The following is a 26227-nucleotide window of genomic DNA, read 5'->3' on the forward strand; positions in this document are numbered from 1 at the left end:
CTACCCTCACGTTGTCTTTCCATGTTATGCTATGCTCATGCTAGTCCTCATGTGAGCTAATGGTGATGCTTTGTTATTTCCTTGTCTTAACCCCAATGTATAGCCATACTTGTGTCTTTCTGTCAACAGGTGCAAAGTTGTCCCAGCAACCTGCTCAGGGGGCCATCTATTCAAGAGTGTTTCCCAATGGAGGATTTCACTGGGGAGGGTAGGATTTGAAGCAACAGTGGCATATGTATGAGTGAAATGTCATCCACTTGCTTAGAAATGATTGAGGAAAGATGGCACGATTAGGACGATCCGGTGACACATGTTATCCTATAGCGCACTATCTTTCCACCACTATTGCTTTAGCGTTCCACACCAATCTGCACCTATTTTTTAGGCCGTTGAATTTTGTATAAAATTATTTATTCTCCCAGAGTGGTCTCCATAAATTACATGTACATATGAAATGTTATACTATATCATGTTTCACCATATCTGTATGATGAATTGCATGTGCATATGATATATAGTATATGCTCTTTTCCACCATATCAGTATCCAAAATGAAGCAAGTTCTTATATGAAGTCATATTTGATTGTTGTTGATTGACAGGTTTAGCTTAGATGGCTAGAACAAAGAAAGCAACAAGGAGGATTGGACCAAGTCCAGGGTTGGCAGAGAAAGCACATTATCAAAGAAGAAGTTGAAAAATAGAACCAGATTTATGATGAATGGAAGCTTGGGATGAGATGGGTTGGCAATGCAATATGTGCCCTTCAAGAAGCTGCAGAGGATTTCTTTATAGACTTTTTTATTGATAGTTACATTTGTTCTACCCATACGCAGAGTCACTCTTATGGACAAAGACATGCACACCTGTAGGCTACTAATAAGATACATATTTGAGAAGTTATTGCATCCTATACCATTTTGAGTGATTGCAGGGCATTCAATATTTTGAATGTCCCACCAGCTAGAAAACCTAAGGATGTAGGTATTAAGATTAAGGAGATTACCCATAATAGAGATACTAGGACTGCAGATGAAATAAAAAATGAGAAAGGTAAAGAACAGATGGCAGTTGAGGAAAAAAGGAGGGTTGATGATGAAGAAAGAATAATGGGAGATGAGTTAACAGACCTTGAAGAGAAGAATCTACAAGATTTAAAGAATGTACCTAGATAACTTGTTCATGTGAAGGATTTTGCTGATGGTGCAGAGTATCTTGATATAGCACCTTCAGACATGTATATGCTGTTAGAGAGAAATCGAAAAATAAATGATGTTGTGATCTTGATATCTCTCAAGTATGTAAGTTATCTTTTTTAAAAATTTATTAACCCATAAAGTTTCATTTTGAGACTAATTTTGGAATGTTTAGCCTTAGCTCCAAATATCCTCTCTAGGGTTTCACAAGCTTTGGCAGCTGTATATCGACTTCATCTATGTAGTGTATGAAATTATCTTCAAGTAATGTGATGATGACTCCCAAGTCTTGCTCATCTTTGTCTTGTAATGCAGTTGTGGTAGCTCTAGTAGAAACCCCCTCTTCCTCACTCAATGGTTTCACAAGACTTCATAGTTTTTTTTCTCCTTAAGTTTCCTATTTTTTGATTTTGTGTTAACAAAATAATGGTTATTTCTTTTAGATTATTTAAAAGTAGTTAAAAACTACGTTGATTGATTCTAAATGAGAAATAGATTATCCTATCAATTTGAGAAAAGAGAAATAATGGAATGAGCTTAATCTAATGAGATAATCATAATTTAGTTTATGATTTAAATTCATAGTTTGATTTTAAGCATAAAAGAGAAACTACTATCATATTTTCATTTACAAGCTTTTATTCTTTAGAAAAAAATTGAGAATTATCAGTAATAGCAGCGAAGCTATAGTAAAATTTTTAAAAAATAATACATATCTTATTTTTATGCATAATGCTAAAAGAGGACTTCCTACCATATTCTAGGATTGGATATCCTATGCAAAAAGAATGATTTTCATCATATTCATGAGAAATAATTTTTTTTTGTAATTATGCATAATTAATTGATTATGAGAAAAGAGTAAGTTTTGGTAAATTTATTTTTATACAAAAAGAGGAATTCCCATGATATTTGAGATCCAAGTAATTAAATGGTAAAAGAAAAATTTTTAGTAAATTTATTTTTATGCAAAAAGAGAAATATATGGTAAATTTATTTTTATGCAAAAAGAGGAATTCCCATGATATTTGAGATCCAAGCAATTAAATGGTAAAAGAGGAATTTTTGGTATAATTCAAATTATGAGTATTTATTAAAAGTAAAATTTTGAGCATTTACGCTATTGCGGATAACTTAGATAATTGACTTGGGTTACCTAAAAAGATTCCATTTGAAAATGCTTGAAAGCATGAAAATGGCTTTAAAATATGTTTTTTTAAAAAATCAAATCAAGAATTGCATCTCTATGTTTATAAACTGTGTTTTTTTGTACTTTTTATAAAAATGAATACATGCATGATCTTAAATTTAAAAGTTTTAAATTTTGATATAAAATAATGTTAAAATCACTTTACAAAACTTGTAAAAATATTAAAACTTGTAAATGAAAAATTTCATAAAAAGAAGATATTAAATATTTTACTTATTTTTGTGAACCAATCTTGATACTATGCATACACACTACACGCAGAGATAAATACTCACAAAAAATAGAAGTAAATAACATCATAAGCTTATTGCAATTGAAAACATCTTGTAAAATATAAAAACCTAAGAAAAAAAATAAGTCTATTCTTCTAATTCTAAATATTTATTTTAAAAGTGTTGTTTTGATGTGAATGATTCTCAAAATGAAAAATAAAAAAATTTCAAACTAGAAATAATGCAATTTTCATACTAGAAATAATGCCTTAGTAAGACTATAAATAATTATGAGATTTATTACCTAAGGATTTTTAAAAAAATAGAGTACACCATGAAGTGCCAAATATCCAATGTTTGGGATTCTATCCTTATTTTCTTGATATGCTAGAATATACATGTAATTCTTTACTATCATTTAATTTTGAGAATTATTTAGAAATATCAAAGCTATCAATTTGGCCCTCAATTGAAAAGTGTTCTAGCTAAAGCAAGGTCTTTTGAATAACCTACTAGAAACAATCATGGGTTTTCAAGTGAGCAATCATATTATTTTTTCACATAAAGTTTTATTATCTTATTTTTGATATATGATGATATCGTCTTTACATACAAAGTCGATGTAGTGCATCGACTTTGTGTGTAAATTTGATGCATTGTTTCCACTTTGATGTACCATGAGAACTCTAAGTTGCAATAAGGATGCCTTCTCGATGCCCTTCCCATCACCCTTGACCCACATGTGCTCCACAAGGCAACTCAAATCACACATACAGTGCGGGATGAGCTCTGCCCATACAAAAGCTCTACCTTGATCTCACCCAGATCAAGCATGCTACGAATTATACTATGGATTTCTCATAAACCAAATTTAAATACAACCTAGAAGATGCAATCATGAGGTAGAATAGGTCTATTATCACGTAAACTAGGGGATGATTATTGGAAGCTTATTATAGCCTTGCATCAAATTTTTAGAATTTATATGAAAGTCCCAATAAGACTTCAACCAGTGACATTTTTGACTAATTACAGGCCTTGATTGTTGGAATCCTAATCATTGATGTAAGTGGATTGATCTCATTATTATTCAAGTTTTTGATTCTCCAAGATTAGCTTATTACTCCCGTTACTCGTAGTCATGCCACAACTAGTAAGGTTAGTTCATTTATCCCATAATTAAGGCTTTGGCAATATGAACGAAGTCAATATTCAACCTAGATTACTGATATCTTAGCCATAAGAGTCCGGAATCTATATACGGTTATAGGTTTGACGGTCTATGTCATGAATTTTGCCGCCTCCACCTTGATTGTTTGGCCATAAATTATCCTATGTGAGTCAATGTAATGCATCTAGGGGATAAAGATAGCAAGTTTACAAGTCAAAAGGGGCTGGAGAAGCATGAAAAGCAGTGTACTTGTTGATGATTATTAATGTTTCCTTCTCCTCCCTTGCTTGCCTTGCTAGATTGGCATAGATGCACTTGGAAAACTATCTCTTTTTCTTAGATGGAGGCATCCTTTCACTTGACTTTGGAGGCAACATAAATAAATAATTTAATGCAGGAAAAGGCCCTACATGTGGTCTCAATTTGATGTCCTAAAAAGCCAAATTTGTGAGTTTTGCAACTGGAGAGATGAATGCGGCCCACCAAAATGCTAACTATGACTACCGAGAAATTGTCGTGATTGTTGGGAGCTGCATGGCATCAAAATTAGTCTTGGCCTTGTTCGTGGGCGAGGGTTCCAGTGACTGTGTCATATGCAAGCATAGCATCCTTTGCACTATCAAAGGTGCCCGACCTATTTTAGTAGGATCTTGAATCTCTATAGTAAATTGCCCTAATAGCCGCCCTCTCTCACGCCATGGTAGTAGTGCTAGGCACCCACTTCATCAAAGCTAAAAGAGGCAACAAAATCACTTTCTTACTCGCGGTGTGATAGGTACACCTGCTATGCAAAGAAACTTTGTTGACATCACATTCTTGCTGTCAAGTGTAAGAAGCTCAAAATAAAAATAGGTTTTGACGAAATGAATGGGAGATGAAGGTGAGAACAAAGATGAAAGTTAGTGGGGGAGGCAACGTTTATGGGTAAATACCAAGCTCAAAACAATGCTTATGTACTATACTTTGAGCACAAAGTTGATGCACTGCATCGACTTTGTGTGTAAAGATGACATAAGCATTTAAAGGATCTTGTGTTGAAAAAGCGCATTACTCGGAGGATCTTTTTTATGCAAGTCCACTTTCTCCAAGTGCTTCCCTTTTTGATGTCCTACAATTGCAAGCTGTCATACTATTCTTTGTACCTCCTGCCCGCACCTGCACATCGACTCTGTACTATCTATATTATCATGTACTTGCACGATCATCTACTATAGTGGCCTACACCAGTTGTACTTGAGAGTGCGCCTACGCTGACTGTACCAGTTGTCGTTTGTGGAGTTACTTGCATAGCAGCCTACACTAGTTGCACCCAAAAATACCTATTATACTTGCAGTGTACCTGTAGTAGTCTTGTGCACCAGCTGTACACCGACTACACAATTGATTCCATATGCATATAGTTGAGTTTGCACGCATTTATATTTTTATATGGTTGAGTTTGCATGCCATGGTTGAGTTTGCAAGCAATGCATATGAAATTCACAAACAAACGTGCCCAAAACTAATTTTAGGTTTATAGTTGAAATTAATCGAGTATTTATTGAATATCCACAAAGCATGCCATGCTATGCACCAAATTTTTTATCCAAATTCCACCTCCTGGTGGACCCAATCCACGAAATCAAAGGCGCGTTAGAACTATCCAAAGAAGTTTTGAGTATAAGTCTTGATATTGTGCAGAGTGTCATTTTTACTATAATTTTTAAGTCTTGACTCGTTATTGTGTGCACCATGCTCACTAATGTACACGAGTGAGGCTAAGAGGAGGGCATTTTCTTTTAATCGTACTAGAGTCTAGGATACACAACCATCATGGTAGCTCACGGCGGCATTGAGAAGCCCAATGGAGAAGCCGCTATCAGCGAGGTGACTACTCTCAACTTTCAAGCCCTCCCTTTGTAGTGTACACTGTAAACTTGTAAAGCATTAATTGATTATTAAATTTCCATCAATACTGAAAAGCTACTTGGCCTATCTTCTCCCCCCATGCAAAAGGTGCTAGGATTTCTCGTCACACGGGCGGGTTTATTGTTGCAAGGTCTATCACCCCTAGCATCTGCTCCTCCTCCTCCTCACACACATGCAAATGCCTTTTGGACACTCTAAGCTATTCAAATTTAGTAGTGGTGCAATCCTTGAAAGGTCTATCATCCCAATGTCTGCTCCTCCTCCTCCTCTCTCACACACACAGATATATTTTGGCTGCTCAAAGCTATTAATAGTGGTGCAATCTTGAGAGGGGGAGAGAGAGGCTCCAACCCTCACAATGTATAAGTAGAGAGAAATTAGAATCATTTGGAGTCAACATTAAAAATTTAAGATAGGGAAATTTTACTCATTTTTAAGATCTTGTGTCCATTTGATGTGTATAATAGATACTATTATGTAATTCACCACGTAATCTATGTGGGTACAATTATCATACTCAAATCATGTTGCAATCAATCAAATTGGAAATACAATGTTCTACTCATCATCTTTTCATACAATAAGTGAAAATGATTAAAATTGGATTTATGATCTTTACAATTTTGAGCTATAAGTTTTGTCTATTCTCCATCATGTTTAATGACTCAATTTTCATGTGTTTTTTGAAGAAAATACTCCACAAAAAGTAGTGTTGCATCTGTTTTAAGCTAGAGGTCTTTACCATACTTCAATCATGCTTCCATACTCGTATGTGTATGCCATATGATTGTCATATGGAAAAACTATGACCGACTACATTACCTGCGATACTTATTGTACTTGACCTATACATGATGAGTACTAGACCTGTACCTATGGTGTCTTTGCACTAACACTACACCCTAACACTAAGCTACATGGCTTTTGTGATGAATAAGGAAAATAATATGTTGATATATAAAAACCTCATAAACTCAAGAAGCAACTATTATGGTGGTGACTGCCTTCCCAACCCCCACACCATCTTGTATTAACCTCATATGTAAACCTCTAGCATGCGTGTTGCGCACAAACCTTCCCATGCACCTTAACCCCTCTTTCGTTCTATTCTCTCTCTTATACACACATATCCACCTGTGTTTATTTTATGTTACATACCTCTCTCTCTCTCTCTCTCTCTCTCTCTCTCTCTCTCTCTCTCTCTCTCTCGTATGCAAGCTCACACATTCATACACACATGCACACACACACATAATCAGCAAATAGGATACTAGAAACTAACTAGTATAGTAAAAAAGAGAAAAACATAAATCTTTAAAATGATTAAAAAATCAAAACAATTTAATAGGACAAAAGAGCAACTCGCACCATTTTTGCATCTAAAAGAAATGTTCAAATTACTCCATGTACATATTCACCTATGAATATGCATGGATATCACTGATATTCTTTGTAAATTTGATTTCTATGCATAGAGAGATGCATAATGGAATTTTTTTATTACAAAAGTGTTATTCTTATTAAATTTGATTTTATGCATAGAAAGATGCATAAGGAATTTTTTTATTACAAAAGTGTAATTCTTATTAAAATTGATTTCTATGCATAGAAAGATGCATAATGGAATTTTTTTATTACAAAAGTGTTATTCTTATTAAATTTGATTTTATGCATAGAAAGATGCATAAAGGAATTTTTTAATTACAAAAGTGTTATTCTTATTAAAATTGATTTCTATGCATAGAAAGATGCATAATGGAATATTTTTTATTACAAAAGTGTTATTCTTATTAAATTTGATTTCTATGCATAGAAAGATGCATAAAGAAATTTTTTTATTATAAAAGCGTTATTCTTATAAAAATTAATTTTTATGCATAAATAGATGCATAAAGAAATTCTTTTTATTTTAAAAGCGTTATTCTTTTAAAAATTGATTTTTATGCATAAATAGATGCATAAAGAAATTCTTTTTATTTTAAAAGTGTTATTCCTATTGAATTTGATTTTATGCATAAAAGGATTTTTTTTATAAAAGTGTTATTCCCATTAAAGATGATTTTTATGCATAAATAGATGCATAAAGAATTTTTATATCAAAATTAGAATTCTCTTAAATTCTATGTTTAAATTCTATGAGTATTTGATAAATGAATAATTATATACTCTCAGAGAGAAATTTCTATCGTTTTATACTCACACGGATTGTAAAAAGAAAATTCAAGAAATCTATCAAGATCAAAATATTCAGATAAATGATTAATTTATTCCTCATTGAAATTCTTAATAACTAATTTAGAAATCAGTTTAAGAGAATATTCAAAGAAAGAAATTCAGTAAAATAGTAACTGCATTACCAAACCTTTTCAAGAAAGATAGTTCAGGAAAAATCTTATCCGACTCGAGCCTTGAATCAGACTATGTCGAATACCAAACTCTTTCGTCAGTTTCGAGGAAAGAAGATGTGACCAGTTTTTAAAAAAAACCCTCAAAACTCCCGCCAAATTTGAAACTAAGTTTAAGACCCTTCGAATTGATCTATGGATCAAGGTTATAGAATTCGAGGAATTCTGGTATGAAATTCAAAATTTCGGTCAAGCAGTTTTGGGGATACTGATTCAAGAAATACTCTTTGTAAAAGAAAATCAAACTAAAAACTTGCATAGATGTGATGTGAATAGATAGATGTGAAATACTCCTTGTATTCAAAAGAAAATCAAACTAAAAACTTGAATAGATGTGATGAGATGCGATGTGAATCAGATAGATGTGAATGAATGGATGAGATGTAATGTGATGTGAATCAGATAGATATGAATGAATGGATGAGATGTAATGTGATGTGAAATGGGATGTGAATGAATGAGATGTGATGACATGTGAATCACATAGATATGAATGAATGGATGAGATATAATGTGATGTGAAACGGGATGTGAATGAATGAGATGTGATGACATGTGAATCAGATAAATATGAATGAATGGATGAGATGTAATGTGATGTGAAAACGGGATGTGATGTCATGGGAATCGAGATGTAAATGAATGATATGGGATGTGAATGGATGTGAATGTGTATGTGAAAATGGATATGGGTGTGTATGTGAAGAATGGATGTGAATGTGTATGTGAAAATGGATGCGAATGTGTATGTGAAAATGGATGCGAATGTGTATGGGAAGAATGGATGTGAATGTGTATGGGAAGAATGGATGTGAATGTGTATGTGAAGAATGGATGTGAATGTGTATGTGAAAATGGATGTGAATGTGTATGTGAAGAATGGATGTGGATGTATGTGAAAGAATGGATGTGGATGTGTATGTGAAAGAATGTGATGTGATGTAAAGAGATGTGATGTGACATGAATATATGTGGAAAAGTTGTAGTACTCTAAAAATACTACAACTCTCTCATACAAAGTTTTTCCAAATTCCTTTTGAAACACCCTCAAAAACGTACTACAAAACAGGGGAAATATTTTAAAAAAATTTATCTTGAGAAAGTGATGGAAAAAAGGTTTTAGGACCTTCTCTTCCATCTGGGAAGTTACTAGCATGCACTTTTTTCAGAAAAATATCCCTAAGGTCGTTCACGTGCGTGTAGTGTCTAAGCTAATTAGGGCAAACGGACATTCGTTTGACCTAAAGAAGAGTACGCTAGGCCTCTTGAGGCTGTACAGCCTGTGAGAATATAAAAAGAAAAAAAAACACGTGTGCTTGCTTATTAAGGAGCAATTGACAGTGTCAAACATGGTAACGATAGAGGGACTACGTGGGCCGACACTCTCACTAAACCCAATGGATGACATCTTCGAGCCATTGAGATCAATGCCCCAAATGCACCTCCCAATACCATTGGCCATGCCTACAACAAGCATGTCATCGGGTTTTACACCCCTTGTCACTTCGATTCCTCGGGCTTTGGTCCTTTCCCTAACATTCCCACCAATCTTATAGGTATCAACCCTTTTCAACCCTCGGATGCTCACACCTTAGATATACTAACTAGTCTAAGAAGGGGGGTTGCCCAAGGACTGAGTGAGTCCCTATCCAATTGCGGGAAATATTTAAGGAGAAGCGCAAAAGCTTGATGGTACTCTTCAATTGTCCGGCTATCCTGCTGCACTAACATATGACCTCAGTGACTCATACAAAAATACGACTGTACAAATCTCCAAAATCATGGGCAAATACGACGAAACAACGGATCCTATTCAGTTCATTCAAATATTCGAACAGAGATGTGAAGCCTTTGGAAATCCCAACTGCCCCACCAAGGTACATGTATTGAACCTATGCTTAGAGAGAAAAGCTAGTCAATGGTTCATCACATTGATACCAATGATCTAGGCCAACTTCAGAACCTTGAAAACAACCTTTATCCATGGCTTTTCAAGACAAGGTGATTGGTGGAGTGCAGCGGAAGAACTCTATTCAATTGAGCGTAAACCAAACGAAACCATTAGAGACTTTATCCTTCAGATAAAACTCTTAGACTCACGATGATGTGAGTCATGATGTGAGTCATGGGAGAAATTAAACAATTCTCAATTGAAGAGATGTTTCATGTTGGGCTTAAAGAAAAACAGCTTACACAACTTGATCATTCTATCCAATCCAGAAACATTTGATCAAATGTTGTAAAGAAGCAATACGTTTAGATGACAACATGATGGAAGATGATCATGCTACGAGATGTTCCTCATCTAAACCAAGTGAAGCAATGGCAAAAGAAAGATTGATCTCGGAATTGTCATTTCCTGAATTCTATGCAGCCTTGCTTAAAAGCTTTCCTTTGACATCTCTAAGAGAGGATGAAATCCTTCAAAGCCAAACATCCTTAATGCCTCTACAAGTGAGGAGCAAAATGTGTTGTGTTCAATGCAATCACTACGACCATCCCAATCCCCATTATGCATACAAGGCACCTGTTTTTCTATACTGCATATATTGTAAATTCTTTGGTCATGATAATACCTAATGTCCCAATTCATCTACAAATAACTCAAAACCTCCATCTCCCGTGCACCAAGTAGAAACAATCGAAAGGGTAGAAACTGCTTAGGAAGTAGTTTCAGAAGCAGTTAATCTAACACTTCAGTGTTTCTATTGTCTCATGGACCGCACAACTGGACATGATTGCAAGCCAAGGTACGAGAAATGGTAAAAAAGAATGCAAAAGACAATACTTAAAAATGGGTAGAAGAACATGCCTTAAAGCAGAACCCAAAAGAAAAAGCAAAACCTTCTAAACCCAAGAAAAACAAGGGGCAACAAACTATCGAAACCAAAGTTGAAAAAGAGGATAGGGAAAAGGAACCTGTGGAAGACATAAACCCAAAAGAGCCAAAAGCTACACATGATGCAGAACCATCCACCTCAAAGGCTACCACACAAACCACAAAACCCACATGTGCGACACAGAATACAAAAGCCCGAAAGAAAATTCATTCTTGTGGCATGGGGAAACATATTGAAAACCTGATGATCCAATAAAAGTCAAAAGATGAAACAAGTTCTAGTACGTCACATAGTGAGGATGAAACAAGTTCTGATTTGACACTCAGTACAATGCATAGACCAGCTTTATCCAACACGAGAACACAATCTCATGACCCTCGAGTTATGGGATTTTTTAGGTCAACCAATACTCACGGCTCATCCTCCTAAAAGAACTCCCTTTACACAAGAATTGAACATGCCATGTTTGGGGTACTTTGAACATAAAATGTATATTGAAACTAACCCCCTTACTTGCAAGTTTTTTGTGGTTATGTATTGGAAGCAGATTTGATCTTGGGGCATAAATGGACTATTGCTACCCAAGCACCACTGTGCTTTGCCAACGATAGGGTCATCACATGATGGTCAATGGCACAAAGTTGACAATACCATACTGCAAGGAAGAGGATCCAACCTTAATGGATTTCTATGATGCTGAACGCAAAAAGTTGCAAGCCTCTTCCACGAAAACCCCTCTACACAATGACCTACCATCTGCGTCAACAACCGACACAATGATAAAGCATCTACTCCTTTAACCCCATCCTCACCAATGAAGTTCGATGCCAAAACCTCACAATCAAGCTATTCCTAAAGAAGTTCCCCTCGTGTAGCCATCTATCTCTAACAAGGAACTCAAAGGAAAAGCCTCGGAGCCTATGCCTCTTCATCGACAAACCTCACCAAAGGCGACAACCGCATACTCGAAAGCCTTATCATCAAATGCCACTCTGTAAAGAGACTCGAACCTCATCATCACAACGCCCATGAGTCTCAAACTAGCAGCCTCCACACTAACTAATGTGAAGGATGGCTCACAACCTTCCACTTCAACTAAAAAGAAAAATCCACCAAGACAACAAAAGTTCAACAAGAATGGAAACCCAAGCAAGTCACTCAACCACTCTCGTGCATTCAACACCTACACAAGAGCTTGTGTGTTCAAGCAACCTCAATGGTAACCAAACATCAGTCTTACCTACTGCCTCGATAACATTTGAGCCAAAAATTCAAGAATCAATTCCCACGTCTGCAACAAAGACTTATGAGCACATCAAAGACAAACAATGCTCTTCTCACCCCTCTGGATGTGAAGCGACGAAAGTGCAAAAGCCACACAGCGGGCAGACATAAGAACCTATTCTCTCAAAAAGAAGAGTAGCCACAAGAACCTATTGCTCGCAAGGTGGTAACTCAACAAAAAAAAAAACACAAACACAAGGGAGTCATACATATGGCCTACTTAGAAGTGGTAGAATATTACAAGCAACTCCCAAGGATCTTCAATAGCCATTATATCTTGTTAAGCTTGTCACTTACTATTCTTTTGGCTATGCTAATGTAGTAGCTTCTCCATGAGTACAAATCCATACTCATGCACTGGAGGACATTTGCACCAAAGTTCACCATCGACAACTTCTAGGTACATCTCTGGATGAGGGGACCATGGTGGGCGAAAGCTTGGTCAATGGTACAATGCATTGCCTAGAAATTTCTTTCAAATTGCACCCCTCTCCAAATGACGCTACCATCTTCACAAATCAATGATCTCCAATCCTTACTGAAGATATCTATATTAGCCTCACAAGTCGACGTAATTCTTTCAATCCTCACCAACCAGTGGCTACTTCAACACAGAGCAGTTCAATAAGAGTCTATATGACTCAATTCTTGTACTTCATATATATCTGCTTTATAAGAGTACGTAAAAATACATAAAAACATAAAACGAATATGGGAAGAAGCATGCAGGAACAGGTCCTACTGAACAAGATTTCACAAGAATCCTGCCACACAAAGGGACATCATCCAAGGCCAAACTCTCCAAATGATGAATGTCACTTCAATGAATCAAATAAGGAACTGAGAATCACCAAATCGTTCTGAGGATTATGTCTACATTCTTCCAAATCCTTCCCTCTCTTCTCTCCCATTATTAACATCTCAAAGTTCCCACTAACAAATCCCATGTAGCCTTGCCTATGATTGCCAAAAACAAAGTGAGCAAAAAACTCCCAAAAAAAACATACTCACACAAATATAAAAATGCAATCATTCGCAAAAACCCCACCCCGTTAGGAATTCCCAAGAAACCCCTAACCTTTTCATTCACTAACTATATTTTCTTATTCCTTCTGAAGGAACAACGACCATTGAACGTCACTCAATATCAAATCCATCTACAAGCTAAACAATTCTCCCCACACAAAGGTCTTCAACGCGATCACGAGGACCGATCGACATCAGGAAGGGGGGAATGTTAACCCATTCCTAGGGTTAACAAGAGCTCCTGCCATTATCTTACATCAAGGAGTCAAGATAGACACGCCAACAAGAGGTCATTCATTCAAGATATCAAGCAATGGTGTCCAAAGCTACAACTTGGACAGGCACCCGTAATGGTGTGCACAACAAAGTACTTATGGCAATTCGCGCTTCAAGAGCGTGTGGTAATAAGTAAGTTAGGATGAAGTCCGAAGTGATGTACTTCATGGATATATTATGAGAGTAGTCATTGTAATAACATTATGCCTCTTATGAGCCTAAAGTGCCTGGCTAGCCATAGTTTAAGTGAGTGTGAACACTTATGGCCATGTATATATAAGTGAATATCTCTTATAATACAACATACTCTCCCATTCTGCAATTGAGTCTTGCTCTTGCTAATCCTCTCGCGAATCTCTATCTCTCTAATGCATACTAGTGAGTGTGTGTGAGTGATGTGAGGTGAGAGGAGGGGCGAGGACTCGTAGTGCAACGTGGCGGTGTGACAACGCTCGTAGGAGGTGTGGTGGAATTTCTTCTCAAGGAGTTGTAGAGCTTGGAGACCTCAAGGGTTACGAGCTCGGCCATTGGAAAGATCATCACGATAGTGGCAATTCACCAGGTAATCTCTTGTTGGATATGTTTCAAGGGGGGTTAGGGTGAGCCATAACAGTTGCCCAACCTAGGGCACACAATAGATTTACAACTATCCTCTGAATCTCTGCTCATACAGTCTGACACCTTACCGTCCTCAACTTGAATTAGTTGATCCTCTAAGATGTCTTCTTAGGTCAGATGATATGACTCTAAACAACCATGTTCTTCAACCCTATCTCCTCAATTGACCTTCTCTCACAACCTGCTGACCTAAACTGACTCTCAGCTAACCACTATCTGGCTATAATCTAATTTAGTTAACTGCTCTGCTTACCTCCGTCAGATTCTTATCCTCCAGACCATCAAATTTTCCTCCATAACCAACAATCTTCAATTCTCAAATCTATAGCTCTAGGACCCTACTTAATATGTCAGTTGTCCTCTGTTGATTCTTATTTGACTCAGGTCTTGACTCAGGTCTGACCAAACTGATTTTGTTGACTTAGCTAATTTAGATATCCTTACCTATGTGTCCTTAGACACTCATAGACCCTCAAACACTCCAGATCCTACAAAGATTGAACACTGCAGTCTCTTACCACACTTTAGATTACGTTTAGCTATGATGACTACCTGAGTCCTATCTGGTTCAGCTGATTGATCTGACTCAGATCTTTCCACTTATATATCCTCTAAGGCTTAAAAACCTTCCAAAACCTTGAATCTCACAAACATTCAGCCTTATTTCCAGCTAACTCTGTTAGATATCCTTTAGCCCACAAACTGTTTGACTGACTTATGCTAACTTCTGACTATCAAACTAGACCCAAAATAGCTTCCTCTCAACCCAAAAAGATTGACTCTATTCTTGCACACCCTCAACTGACGGATTCTAGCACTCACCTAACCCTGTCGGACACTGATGACTCTCAAACCAGACTCAACATACTCCAGATCAACCAGACTCAACATACTTCAGATCTTCACTCACAAGTATTTTTACAGTCTTACTAAATTTTGAGAGTCTATTTCAAATAGTGACATCTTATTGAAGCCTACAGGATTTAGCTCCAGAGGTGCTACTCCTCACAAATTGTATGCAGGTTTGCTAGTTACATAGCAATGAATACTTTGCTATCTTCAGCTCACTTGGTCAATTCTTACTGAGAGGAAGTACACTCCCCTTTCACCTATTTGGCGTGGTTCTATTCATGTCCTCCTTGTATGTCTGAGCAGGATTTCAAGATTGATAGAGACACAAGTTGGCTCATAAAAAAATCATAAGATTTGTAAGATATTAATGAACTTGCTAAATGGAGGTTCTTTCAACATAAATATAACAACTAGATATATCAGTACATGCGGTGTTAAGTGCTACTTGGACTTACATAATTTAGCTTTGTTAGGCTTTTTTTTTTAACTTGCAGAGATAGGGTGACATCTATAATATGTGGATAGGTACACTGACACATGTAATACACATTCCGGCTAACAAAGTGTTTTTTCAGTTTATCTGGATGCAAGCAACAGGACATATCTTCTCTTCTCTTGCGACTAATTTTAAACAAGCATCCTTTGCTATTTAAATTTTATTTTCACTAGATACAACTTGTCATCATTGACCCTAAAATGTACATGACTCATATTTGAACTTGTTTCATGTATAACATTTCTTTAAATCAAGATGGTATGGCTTCATGAATAGTTTTGTCTATTCATCTGTGGATAGTGTATATGTTTTAAACTAGCAACACACACACACACACACACACACACACACACACACACACACACACACACACACACACACAAACAAACACACATACACACATGTATATATATATATTTATATTATATTATATAATATTATGTTTTATCATATTTAGACACATATACCTATACATACATACATACATACATATATATATATATATATATATATATATATATGAGTATTTATAAATAGAAATAAATTTATATACACATGAGACACACACATATAATTTTAATTAATTATATTTTAATTTAGATGACAGAGAGATGCAAGATCTCTCTGTCTCTCTTATTCTCAAACACGCATAGCACACATGCACATGCACATGCACATGTACTCTCTCTCTCTCTCTCTCTCTCTCACACACACACACACACACACACACACACACACACATGCAAATATGTATTATATATAATATTATGTTTTATTATATTTAGATACATATACCTATACATACATATATATGTGTATTTATAAATATAAATAAATTTATATATATACATACATACACATAATTTTGATTTAGAATAAATTTTGTTGGGTGGGGATGGGTGGTGAGGTGTGCTCACTCTTAAATAAGTGCATCTTACATATAATGTCTTTTGTATATTCTTTAAAGTGAGAGAGAGAAAGAGAGAGACACCTACACGTTGAATTTTTTTTCATGACCTTTTATGAAGCTCACCTTTTAAGAGGGAGACCCTATTTTTTCTCTCCAAGAAATTATTAGGTAAGAAGGGATAGCTCTCCTTTCAAAAATTGAAACTAGTCTCCCACACATAGAAACCCTCTCTCTCTCTTACACACATGTGTGTATATATATATATATATATATAATGAGTATATTTTAATCCCTCTTAAAAATATTATTCTACCCTCTTAGATAATTCGAGGATGCTTAGATTATCTTTTCATCAAGACAAATCATGTTAATATCATGGGTGATGTCATTATAAATATTAATACGTTTGGTGGATATTGACGTATGTTTGAAGCTTCCAATGTTTGTTTCAGTTGGTTTGTATGGAAGGGTGATTCATGGGTTACTTATGCCTAGCAAACATGTGTGTGGTTATGGTTTGTATACTTATGGAATATTTGTTTCACTAATTTATTGTTGGTTATTTTATAGGTGAAGAGGATTCAGAAGATTGAGGAGAATTCGCACATATTTATTACTTGACACACCATTTTTGTAAACAAGCTTTGTATATACATGTACTAGCTTGTGCACATTTTGATTTATTTGGAAAGCCTTAGTTTATCAAGCATAGACTTGAACTTTAATATTTTGTAAAACGTGATATGCTTTAAACCCTAGCGATTTCTAAGCACTCTATTTTGAGCATAAGAGAGTGTCATGCAAGAAAAACACCTTTTTGTATTTTTGGAGGATATGGCCTAATTTGGAATAAAGTATCTCGTAAATACTTGTGTGTGGGGGGAGGCCACACACATGAGAGGAGAGAATTGCACCTAATCTTGGAGTCGTGCTTTGTGAGCTAGGTATTATTTGTTTTTCACTCAAATATTGAATATGTTAAACATGTGGTATTTAATGAGTTATTGAGTTTAACCAAATTCTTGCAAGTTTCTTTTAATTCTATTTTTCTAGAAATTTAGATCCGTGACATATATTATATATAATATTATGTTCTTTTATATTTACACACACACACACACACACACACACACGTGTGCGTGTGCGTGTGTGTGTGTGTGTGTTTATTTATAAATATAAATATATATATCTATATACACACATCTAATTTTAATTAATTACATTTTAATTTAGATTAAATTTTAATAGGTGGGGATGTGTGGTGAGGTGTGCTCACTCATCCTACATGTAATGTCTCTCTTTGCCTCTCTCACTCTCTCTCAAACACACACACACTCTTTGAAAATGTTGAAATTCTCTCTCTCTCTCTCTCTCTCTCTCTCTCTCTCTCTCTCTCTATTTATACACACACACACACACACACACACACATAATTTAATTTTAATAAAATTCTAATTTAGATTAAAGTTTAATGGGTGGGGATGGGTGGTGAGGTGTGCTCACTCTTAAATAAGTGCATCTTATGTATAATGTCTTTTGTCTTTTCTTTACAATGAGAGAGAGAAAGAGAGAGACACCTACTCGTTGAAGTTTTCATCATGACCTTTTATGAAGCTACCTTTTCAAAGGTGCCTTTTATGAAGCTACCTTTTCAAAGGGAGGCCCCTACATTTTCTCTTAAGGAAATCATCAGGTAAGAAAGAATAGCTCTCTTTTCAAAAAATTGAAATGAAATGAGATGAGAAATTTCAAATTTGAGAAAGGGGCTACGTGAATCTCTCCCCTCTCCCTTGGCCCTATCTCTCCTCTCCTTTGGCCACATGGAAGGGGAATACCTTGTGTTTAATAATAGTATAGACCTCAAAGGGGCAACATGAATCTCTCCCCTTTCTCCCTTGGCCATCTCACTCCTCTCCTTACGTGGAGTATAGATCTCAAATGGGTAGCGTGAATCTCTCCTCTTTCTCCTTCGTGCACGTGTATGTTTTACACACAGGCATGTAAACACACACATGAAATACCTTGATATTCGAATGTCCAACAATCTCATTTTGGTATGTACTATAACACAAAAATGATCATTGCTTACACACATGACGCGCACATAAACATACACATGAAATACCTTCATGTTCTAATAAATTTTGTGAATCATTTTATGTGTATTTAGCTATTTTTAACACTTTTTGTATGTAGACTTTTGTAAACTTTATACATAATTATCTTTGTTAACTTCAAATTATGTTATTATTATCTTCCATAAGTTAACCTTAAAGCTTTCCTCTCTTGTCATATGTTCCTCCCATAACATGACACGTTAGATTCAAATATTTTGGGAAGAATGTTCTTTGTTAAAGGTAGATATCACATGCACCATTTGAAATTATTTGTATTTAGTAGTAAACCACTTGGATTTGTCCAAAATAGAAATGAATGGCAATGTTCTCTCTCTCTCTCTCTCTCTCTCTCTCTCTCTCTATACCATCTCTTAGTTATTCCATATGTTGACTTTTTGCTCACCAACGTGGTTTACGCAACGTTAATGATAACCCACCTCTCATTATATATATATATATATATTTTATGTATGTATATATTTGCTAGGTTAGTTGCCATTAATGATATGTCATGCGCTCTAGTAAGGAGCTTTTATGAGGATCTAGGTAGACTTTGAAACTAAGGATGTCACGCAAAGCAATGGTGCAATGAAAATAGATCTAAACTCCATGATCTCTATTACATCAAAGCGGTTTTCCGCCCGTCATTGATGACTTATCATTTTTGTCAGCTTCAGCCCTCTTTCTCAACTCCTCCATGATCGGGTTCTCAAGGTTAATCTCCGTAGTTTGTTTGGAGTACACACTAAAATAGAGAACATCTTACATTGTAAACAAAGCAAGCAACATCAACCCATCACAACCCCCTAACATACAACTCAGTCCTATTTTTTGCAAGCAAAATCTGTCAAAAAAAGCAAAATCCCCCCAAGCCAATTTCAAAGTCAACACCTAACCTTCTTCCAAATCTATAATATAACTACCATTTTGGCAAACCTACCCCCAAAGCTCCGGACACTCCAAATCTATCCCTGCCCATCCAAACCTCCCTCTCAAATACTCCCATCTAGCCACATGCTATACAAAGTGTCACATACACCACCACATTATGCAAAAGTATCTACATGCTGAGCTCAATCTCAAGGATATCCAAAGAGGCTATCCTTGAGATTGACGTTTTTCCTAGGCTATTCTTGAGATTGAGCTTTTTTCGTGTTCCGGACATTCAATAGGTAACTATAGGTTTTTAGGAACTTCATCCACTTCTACTAGGCAGCATCGTTTTAATTTGATGTATAATAGAAATAAAAAACTAAGATTATTCAAGACATTCCTCCATTACAAAGGCTAAACTATATAGCCCAGCCCAACCACCCATACCTCCCAAACTAGAGGTATTGGGTTCAAACCAACCCTAGTGGCACATATTTTCACTGTTCCCTCTGATCTCTAGCAAAAATTAAAATTAAAAATTAAAAACAAGCATGAAAAACACATCCAAAACAAGCATGCCAAAACCTAGATTGCTCACCAGTAGCAAACTCGTGAGGAGTCCACATACTTTTTTTTTTGGTTTTTCGAGCCAGGTAGTGCACAAATATTATGCAGCAGTTTTGCCACCAGCAAAAGGTACCCCAACATGTACCATCCACCAGCAAAGGTACCTACACATGTACTATTGATACAGATACTCCCAACTTTTTGTAGATTTCCATGAATGAATCAGAGAAAGACCTGTGCGCTGATGTAAGGAGAGTGGCCAGCCTTAGGTGGCCTCCAGCTCCTCATGGTTTTGATGGTCATGTGGTGACATACACCAAATCAAATTCAGGGAGTGTACATTTCAGAAAGACGGCTTTTCATGACCTACAAAAATTTGTAGAAATGTTTTTTCAAATTTTCATGCAATGCACATTCCAGAAGGTAATTATTGGCACACTCAAAGCATAGGACCTAACCACTTTTAACATGCCAAAGATACTTAGATGGCACAGTGCTGTTACACCCACTCAACAGCAATTACCAAGGCATGGAACCCAATAGCTTTACACCAAAACTCATCTAAACCTATATTTGATCCAAGGAAATGAATAATTGAAAAAATTAACTGTACAACTGATGACTCGTGAGACGAGGCATCTATGTAAGATCATGTGCAAAACTAAAAGTAAAATGAAAAAGAATGCATCTGGCCACACCACCAAATGAATCTAGCTAGGTCCTCCCCTTTTGAAAAACTTGCCCCCTATCTGGCCCACACCAGTTCCAGCTAAACTATCTGCAAGAAGGGACTTTGTGTCAGGCCGCCATTTCAACTCTTTGAGAGTGGAGAATGTGAGTGCTAATGCAGGGCTAATTTCTGAGTCTTTGATATTATTGCAGTACACAACTTGAAGAGTGTGAAGATCCTTCCAGTTCACTACTAATGCCTCCAGCCCTCCTGTAGTCAGAAGCGCACAACCCTCTAGTGACAGAAGTCTTACGTGCCTGGAAAAGAAAAAGCCAGAAGCAGTAAGCTTGTTGACATGGTGACTGCATTCTACATGCTTGAATCAAAATAAACATAATAGCAGTATCAAACCTTGAGAGTATACCTGCAGATTTCAGCCAATCTGAAGGTCTCATCATCCAGACCCCAGCAATCTTGAAAACAGAGCTCTTTCACAGTTGTGGCCACAAACATTAAGGCAGAGAACCCTGCCTTGTCTCTAAGATTGCATCGCACCAGTTCCATCCGCTGAAGTGCAGCGCAGTGCCGTAGGTGCTCGGTGGGTCCTGGGATGGGATCGATCTGTTTACAACTCTCTAGCCGGAGTGTCTTTAAGCAGCTACAGTAAAACAAGGCTGCTATCCAACCTTCATAAAACCCTTGATTTGAGAGAGTGAGCTCTTCCAACATGAAACAACATTGCCCAATTGCTGCAATCCCATCATAACTAGCCTCGCAACCGCTCAGCTCTAGCTTTACAAGACGGCTGCATCCCTTGGCCAAGATGGTGAGGCCAATGTCAGTGAAAGTGCAGTGGTAGAACCCGCTCACAGTGCCCACGAGTCGCAAAATTTGCAAGTTCTGGCACGCGGAGATGGCATATAGGGAGTCGTCTGTGCATTGATTCAGCACTAGCTCTTGCAAAGTAGGGCACTTTTTTGCAAGATAGGCAAGACCCCCATCGGGAGAAGGGTCTGTCTTAAATGGTTGCAGGGACTTTTTTACACCCTGATCTCCCTCTTTGAGAGCATGGCCGCCACTGTCCCTAGTAGCTACCTCTGGGGTCGACTCTGAAGTAAGAGGCTTGGTATGTGCTGCATCATCGTTCTGGCTCACTTTCTCTTCAGCCTTAGCTGCCTCTCGCCTCCTAAAAGATAACGGATTGTAGGTGGGTCTTCGGACATCAATCAAGCAAAGGCGTTGCAGGCCCGGGCAGCCATCTGCCAAGACCTTGAGACCTCGGTCGAGAGAGGACGGTGGCAACTGCTGCTCTTCAATGAATCGCTCAATGGAGGAAGGATCATACGCATGGGTCCCAAGACGGATGGTGATGAAATGATGGGTGAAGAGGATGCTAGACTGCTGGGTGGGTGATGTGAGCCATGCCCCTGACAAATCCACATCGGTGAGGTTGGGAAATCTGCTCACCATGTGCCCACTCTCTAGAAAACTCCATTCTTTGAGCCTGAGGGTTGTTTTTTGCATGCCCTGCAGACGAAGCCATCGCTTACAGACCAAAGAGCAAGGGTTGGCGTTTTCCGGCAAGCGACTGAGAACACGGAGCAGGAGCTCATCACTAAGGCTTGCTGTTATGTCAGCAGCCGCTGTGGCAGCAGCAGCGGAACCCTTGCTGGGATCAATCTTGTTGCCCAGACCTTTCCCGCGACCTGCTTTCAGCGGCATCCTTCGCTGCAGAGCATGTCCTACACAACGACGGTGGGCAGGCAGCTACTGAGACGAGGGAGAAAACCCTAAATTGAATCAGAATTGGATCGCCTGACAACTACAAGACCGGGGGGGGGGGGGGGGGGGGGGGGGGGCTAAACGAAACTACCCACAGAGTGCAAAAAGGCAGGGAAAAACCCCTAATTTAGAACAGAAGCCTTAGCCGACTGCCCATCGACATAAACCAAGTTCAGAACGCTTTCGGTGGAAAACCCAACAAGCAAAAACCATATGAGTTTGGCTTTTCTCTTCTTCATGGAAGTTTGATGGGTTCAAAGCGACCGTGAAGAAACCAACGGCAATGTTCGAGGAAGAAGAAGCACATACCTGTGAATAGGACAATAGATAGTTTGCTCGTCACCTGGACCCCTCTTCCATATCGTATCAGATAGGTAATCGCAAAAGGTAAGGAAACAGGCTGCTCTCTTCTCTGCTCTCACACACACACACACACACGCATTCTCTCTCTCTCTCTCTCTCTCTCTCTCTCTCTCGTGTATCGTGACCACCGGCGCCCTCATCTCGTCATCATGTGTGCATGCCTTTTTGAGCTTGTCTCCATCTTTTTGTGACCTACCTAGCACGGTTTTCACCAAGCTGTCCCAGGCTCGTCTCCTCATCCCAATTGATATAGTTAAGGAGTTGTTCTCACGCATATCCATTATTTCAGCTTTTGGAATGTCACTTTTGTTTGTGTGAGAGTGGATACTTCAATTTCGCGCCATCACAATCCACTATGGGTGTGGGTAGATTGGAACCCAACACCTCCACAAGGGGAGGTGCGCACACTATCGCTATGCTATAGCCAAGAGGCGACTTTCTGCTCGAGTTGACATGTCATTTTTTGCTCTTTCCCTACTTTCTTTTCCAACTCAATTTTCTCCTCTTCCCACTTGGCATGGGAACAGTTCCTAACACGCCACAAATGCTTCCACACATTTTGCCCGCTCACAATCTATGATCTTTATGTGTAGGGTACAAGCAAGGTTGTTTAATGGGCGATCATGATTGGCACCTCCCACAAGCAGGGACTCTATGTGTAACCAACCTAAGGGGGTTACATGATACCACTTACCAATGAAACAAGCAAGGAGCACGATAAGTAAGATTGCATGAAAATCCCTCATGACAAGGAGGCCCTATTTACTAATTAACATATGATTATGAGCCCCTAACAAAGGCCCAAGGTTTGGTCATCTTGGATGAGCCACATAGGACTACATACTCATAGATGCCTTTAATGAATAGGGGAAGAGTTTTACACGTGCATGGACATCTCTTCAAGCGTGTCTCACCTAATTATATACTTACCTTAGGAATTTGAGATCATAAGCAGCCAAGATGAAGTCATCTGATATGCAGAAGGTAAGCATGAGCTCATTTATGAGTACATATGAGTTATAAATTGCCTCTAAAACATAGAGATGGGCTCATATGACTATGGATTCATACAAGCATATTAGTCTTTCACAAATATGCTTACTCAAGAATTTAAATTGCCTCTAAACATAGAGATGGGCTCATATGACTATGGATTCATACAAGCATAGTAGTCTCACAAATACGCTTTTTCAAGAATTTATCTAAAACTTAAAATTGCTTTGAATTCATGAACTATAAGAAGTTTTGTGGAACTTGTGCACATGCGAGTAAAGGAACCAAAGCGAACATGATGTCTAACTCCGGTAATGGTTCAAGATTGTCTTCTCAAACAAATATAACAATCCAACCATTCATCTTGGTTTCTTGTAACTTTTCTTCACATTTTTATTGGCTTAGTTTATTCTTAGGGAGAATTTCTACATCCTAAAAAAAAGTTGATGGAGTTTAGTAAAACATAATGTTGCAAAGTTTAATCAATGTTTTGGTATTATTAATATAGCTTTAAACAAAACCAAAAAGGTAAAAGCACAACACAGTGGTCATCAATACCCTTGATCGAGTGAGCACAATCAAATTGGACAACATGGCCCATTCCCTTTTACCCAATTATATGCTTAGCTTAGGGATTTGGGATCATAAGTGGCCAAGATGAATTTGTAGCTTGAGCTTGGTTTAAGTACGAGTGACAATTCATTGCCTCTATATATAAGAATGGGCTCGTTTGATTAGTGGATTTATATAAGCACATTTCACAAACGTGCTTATTCAAGAATGTATCTAAAACTAAAAAGTGCTTTGAATTGAGAAACTAACACAACAAATGTTGTGGAACTTGTGCTCATTTGAGTATGAGGAGCAAAGATTATCACGTCCTATCCAACTCTAAGACTTCACTACTATGAAGCAAACAAGTTTTCAAGTGCATATAATAACCCAACCATGCATCTTAATTTCTAACTACTTTTCTTCACATTTTTATGGGCCTATTTTATTGTTAGGCATAGTTTCTACATCTCAAAGCAAGTTGATAAAGTTTTTTCTTCTAAAAGGGAAAACTAGCAACACAAGTAGTAAAAAATTTCCTTGGAATTGATAACTATGCTTATTAGTATGATTTACATTAAAACTTGCTTAACTAACCCTCCATAAATCATAGGGGTTACTGAATGCACAACACAAATTATTCTTGGAATGGATCTAGAGTTAAAGATGAAATCAAACACATGAAAGATGAATTATAGCATCCATTACACATGAAATTAGCATTTCCAAGCATCATAGCCAAAGATGAACAAGAGAGAGAATCCATATGTGTATGTAGCAAAGAGAAAGATACACAATGGCCTAAGTGTTAACCTCTCACTAAGAGGATGGCTTGAAAGCTAGCCATGAGCCTTGACCATAGATGGACATCTCCATAGTAGGAGCCAAAGGTACAATGGAATGTCCAAGATTAGTAAAATGACAAAAGGTCCTATCCATGTGCCCACGGCCCTATTTATAGTGTTTTACCCATGGGCCCATTTACATGTATGCTATAGGTTCATGACAAACCATCCCTTCCCCAAGATTTTGTCCTCAAAATCATACAAGATATTTACACTTCAAGTATGGCCGCAATTTAAACCTTTCAGAAGTAAAGAGGCTTTCAAAAAATGCTCTTGAAGTACATTTGTAATAAGAAACCCAAATGTAGTGAAGCCCGCAAACTCCTTCTCCAATGCAATCATGTGAGACTGTTATGTGGTAGCCTTGTTGTCGGTGAAGATCCATTGAAAATACTTCATGAAATCTCCATAAAATGGGTTGAAATTGATGCATAACCTCAACCAAATGAATCCCACATCTTTGCCTTATACCATAATGATCTTCCAAGTGTATTGAAGTAGAATAATGATCTTCCAAGTGTATTGAAGTAGAATAATGGTCTCAACAATGGATCCAACCAAAGCTGTCCAGAAATTACAGCATATGTAATCCTCATGTAATGCCCATTCTCCACATGCTAAACATGCCACTTGGTCAAGGAATACTTCCATCAAGCAAACCATGTTGTTGTACATACTCCATTGATTGCCAAGTAGCCTCAATAATGCCATGGCCAAACATGCTCGCCAAGGCATAAGCATCTCCCAAGTAAGGCACCGCCACCATGACAAGAGTGATCCAAGAATGATGTAGCCTCCCGGATCAAATGGTAATGTGATCCATATGTCCATTATCATGAAAACCAATAGAGTACTCGGACCATATGGAATGAGACATGGTAAAATCTCATAAATGCCCCCTGGATCCCAAGTATGCCTCATGTGGATAACCATACCAACATCACATGGAAGAATAAGATCATGGTCCCCCGAATGCAAAACATCATGCCCACGCATAACCGTACAATCCATGAGTATCCATGTGAGCTTCAAAACTGCATCATCTACCCATAGGAGTCCTTC

The 26227-nt window shown here is 37.4% G+C and overlaps 1 protein-coding gene across 2 annotated transcripts; it reads right to left on the reverse strand.

Annotated features, from left to right (window-relative positions):
* Positions 1 to 20532: 20532 nt before the first annotated feature.
* On the reverse strand, positions 20533 to 22890 carry LOC147604936 (F-box protein At5g51370-like). Of its 2 annotated transcripts, XM_086794151.1 has the most exons (3): positions 22722 to 22890; positions 21055 to 22372; positions 20533 to 20947 (listed from the first exon to the last, which is right to left on the reverse strand). In XM_086794151.1, the coding sequence occupies exons 2-3, from the start codon at positions 22350 to 22352 to the stop codon at positions 20671 to 20673; spliced, it is 1575 nt and encodes a 524-aa protein (XP_086650277.1). In that variant the 5' UTR covers positions 22353 to 22372; positions 22722 to 22890; the 3' UTR covers positions 20533 to 20670. The 2 variants fall into 2 exon arrangements, with proteins under 2 accessions (XP_086650277.1, XP_086650278.1); XM_086794152.1 differs by lacking the exon at positions 22722 to 22890 and having other exon boundaries at positions 21055 to 22493.
* Between the last annotated feature and the right edge of the window lie 3337 nt (positions 22891 to 26227).

Source organism: Cibotium barometz, chromosome 60, assembly GCF_041138505.1.
Source record: "Cibotium barometz isolate CiBa-2024 chromosome 60, ASM4113850v1, whole genome shotgun sequence".
Classification (NCBI taxonomy): Eukaryota; Viridiplantae; Streptophyta; class Polypodiopsida; order Cyatheales; family Cibotiaceae; genus Cibotium; species Cibotium barometz.

Coding starts and splice junctions, on each gene's coding strand:
- LOC147604936 (XM_086794151.1), bottom strand. CDS start 22,352: ATGCCGCTGAAAGCAGGTCGCGGGAAAGGTCTGGGCAACAAGATTGAT. Junction 20,948..21,054: donor AGATTGGCTGAAATCTGCAG/GTATACTCTCAA, acceptor TTTCTTTTCCAG/GCACGTAAGACTTCTGTCAC.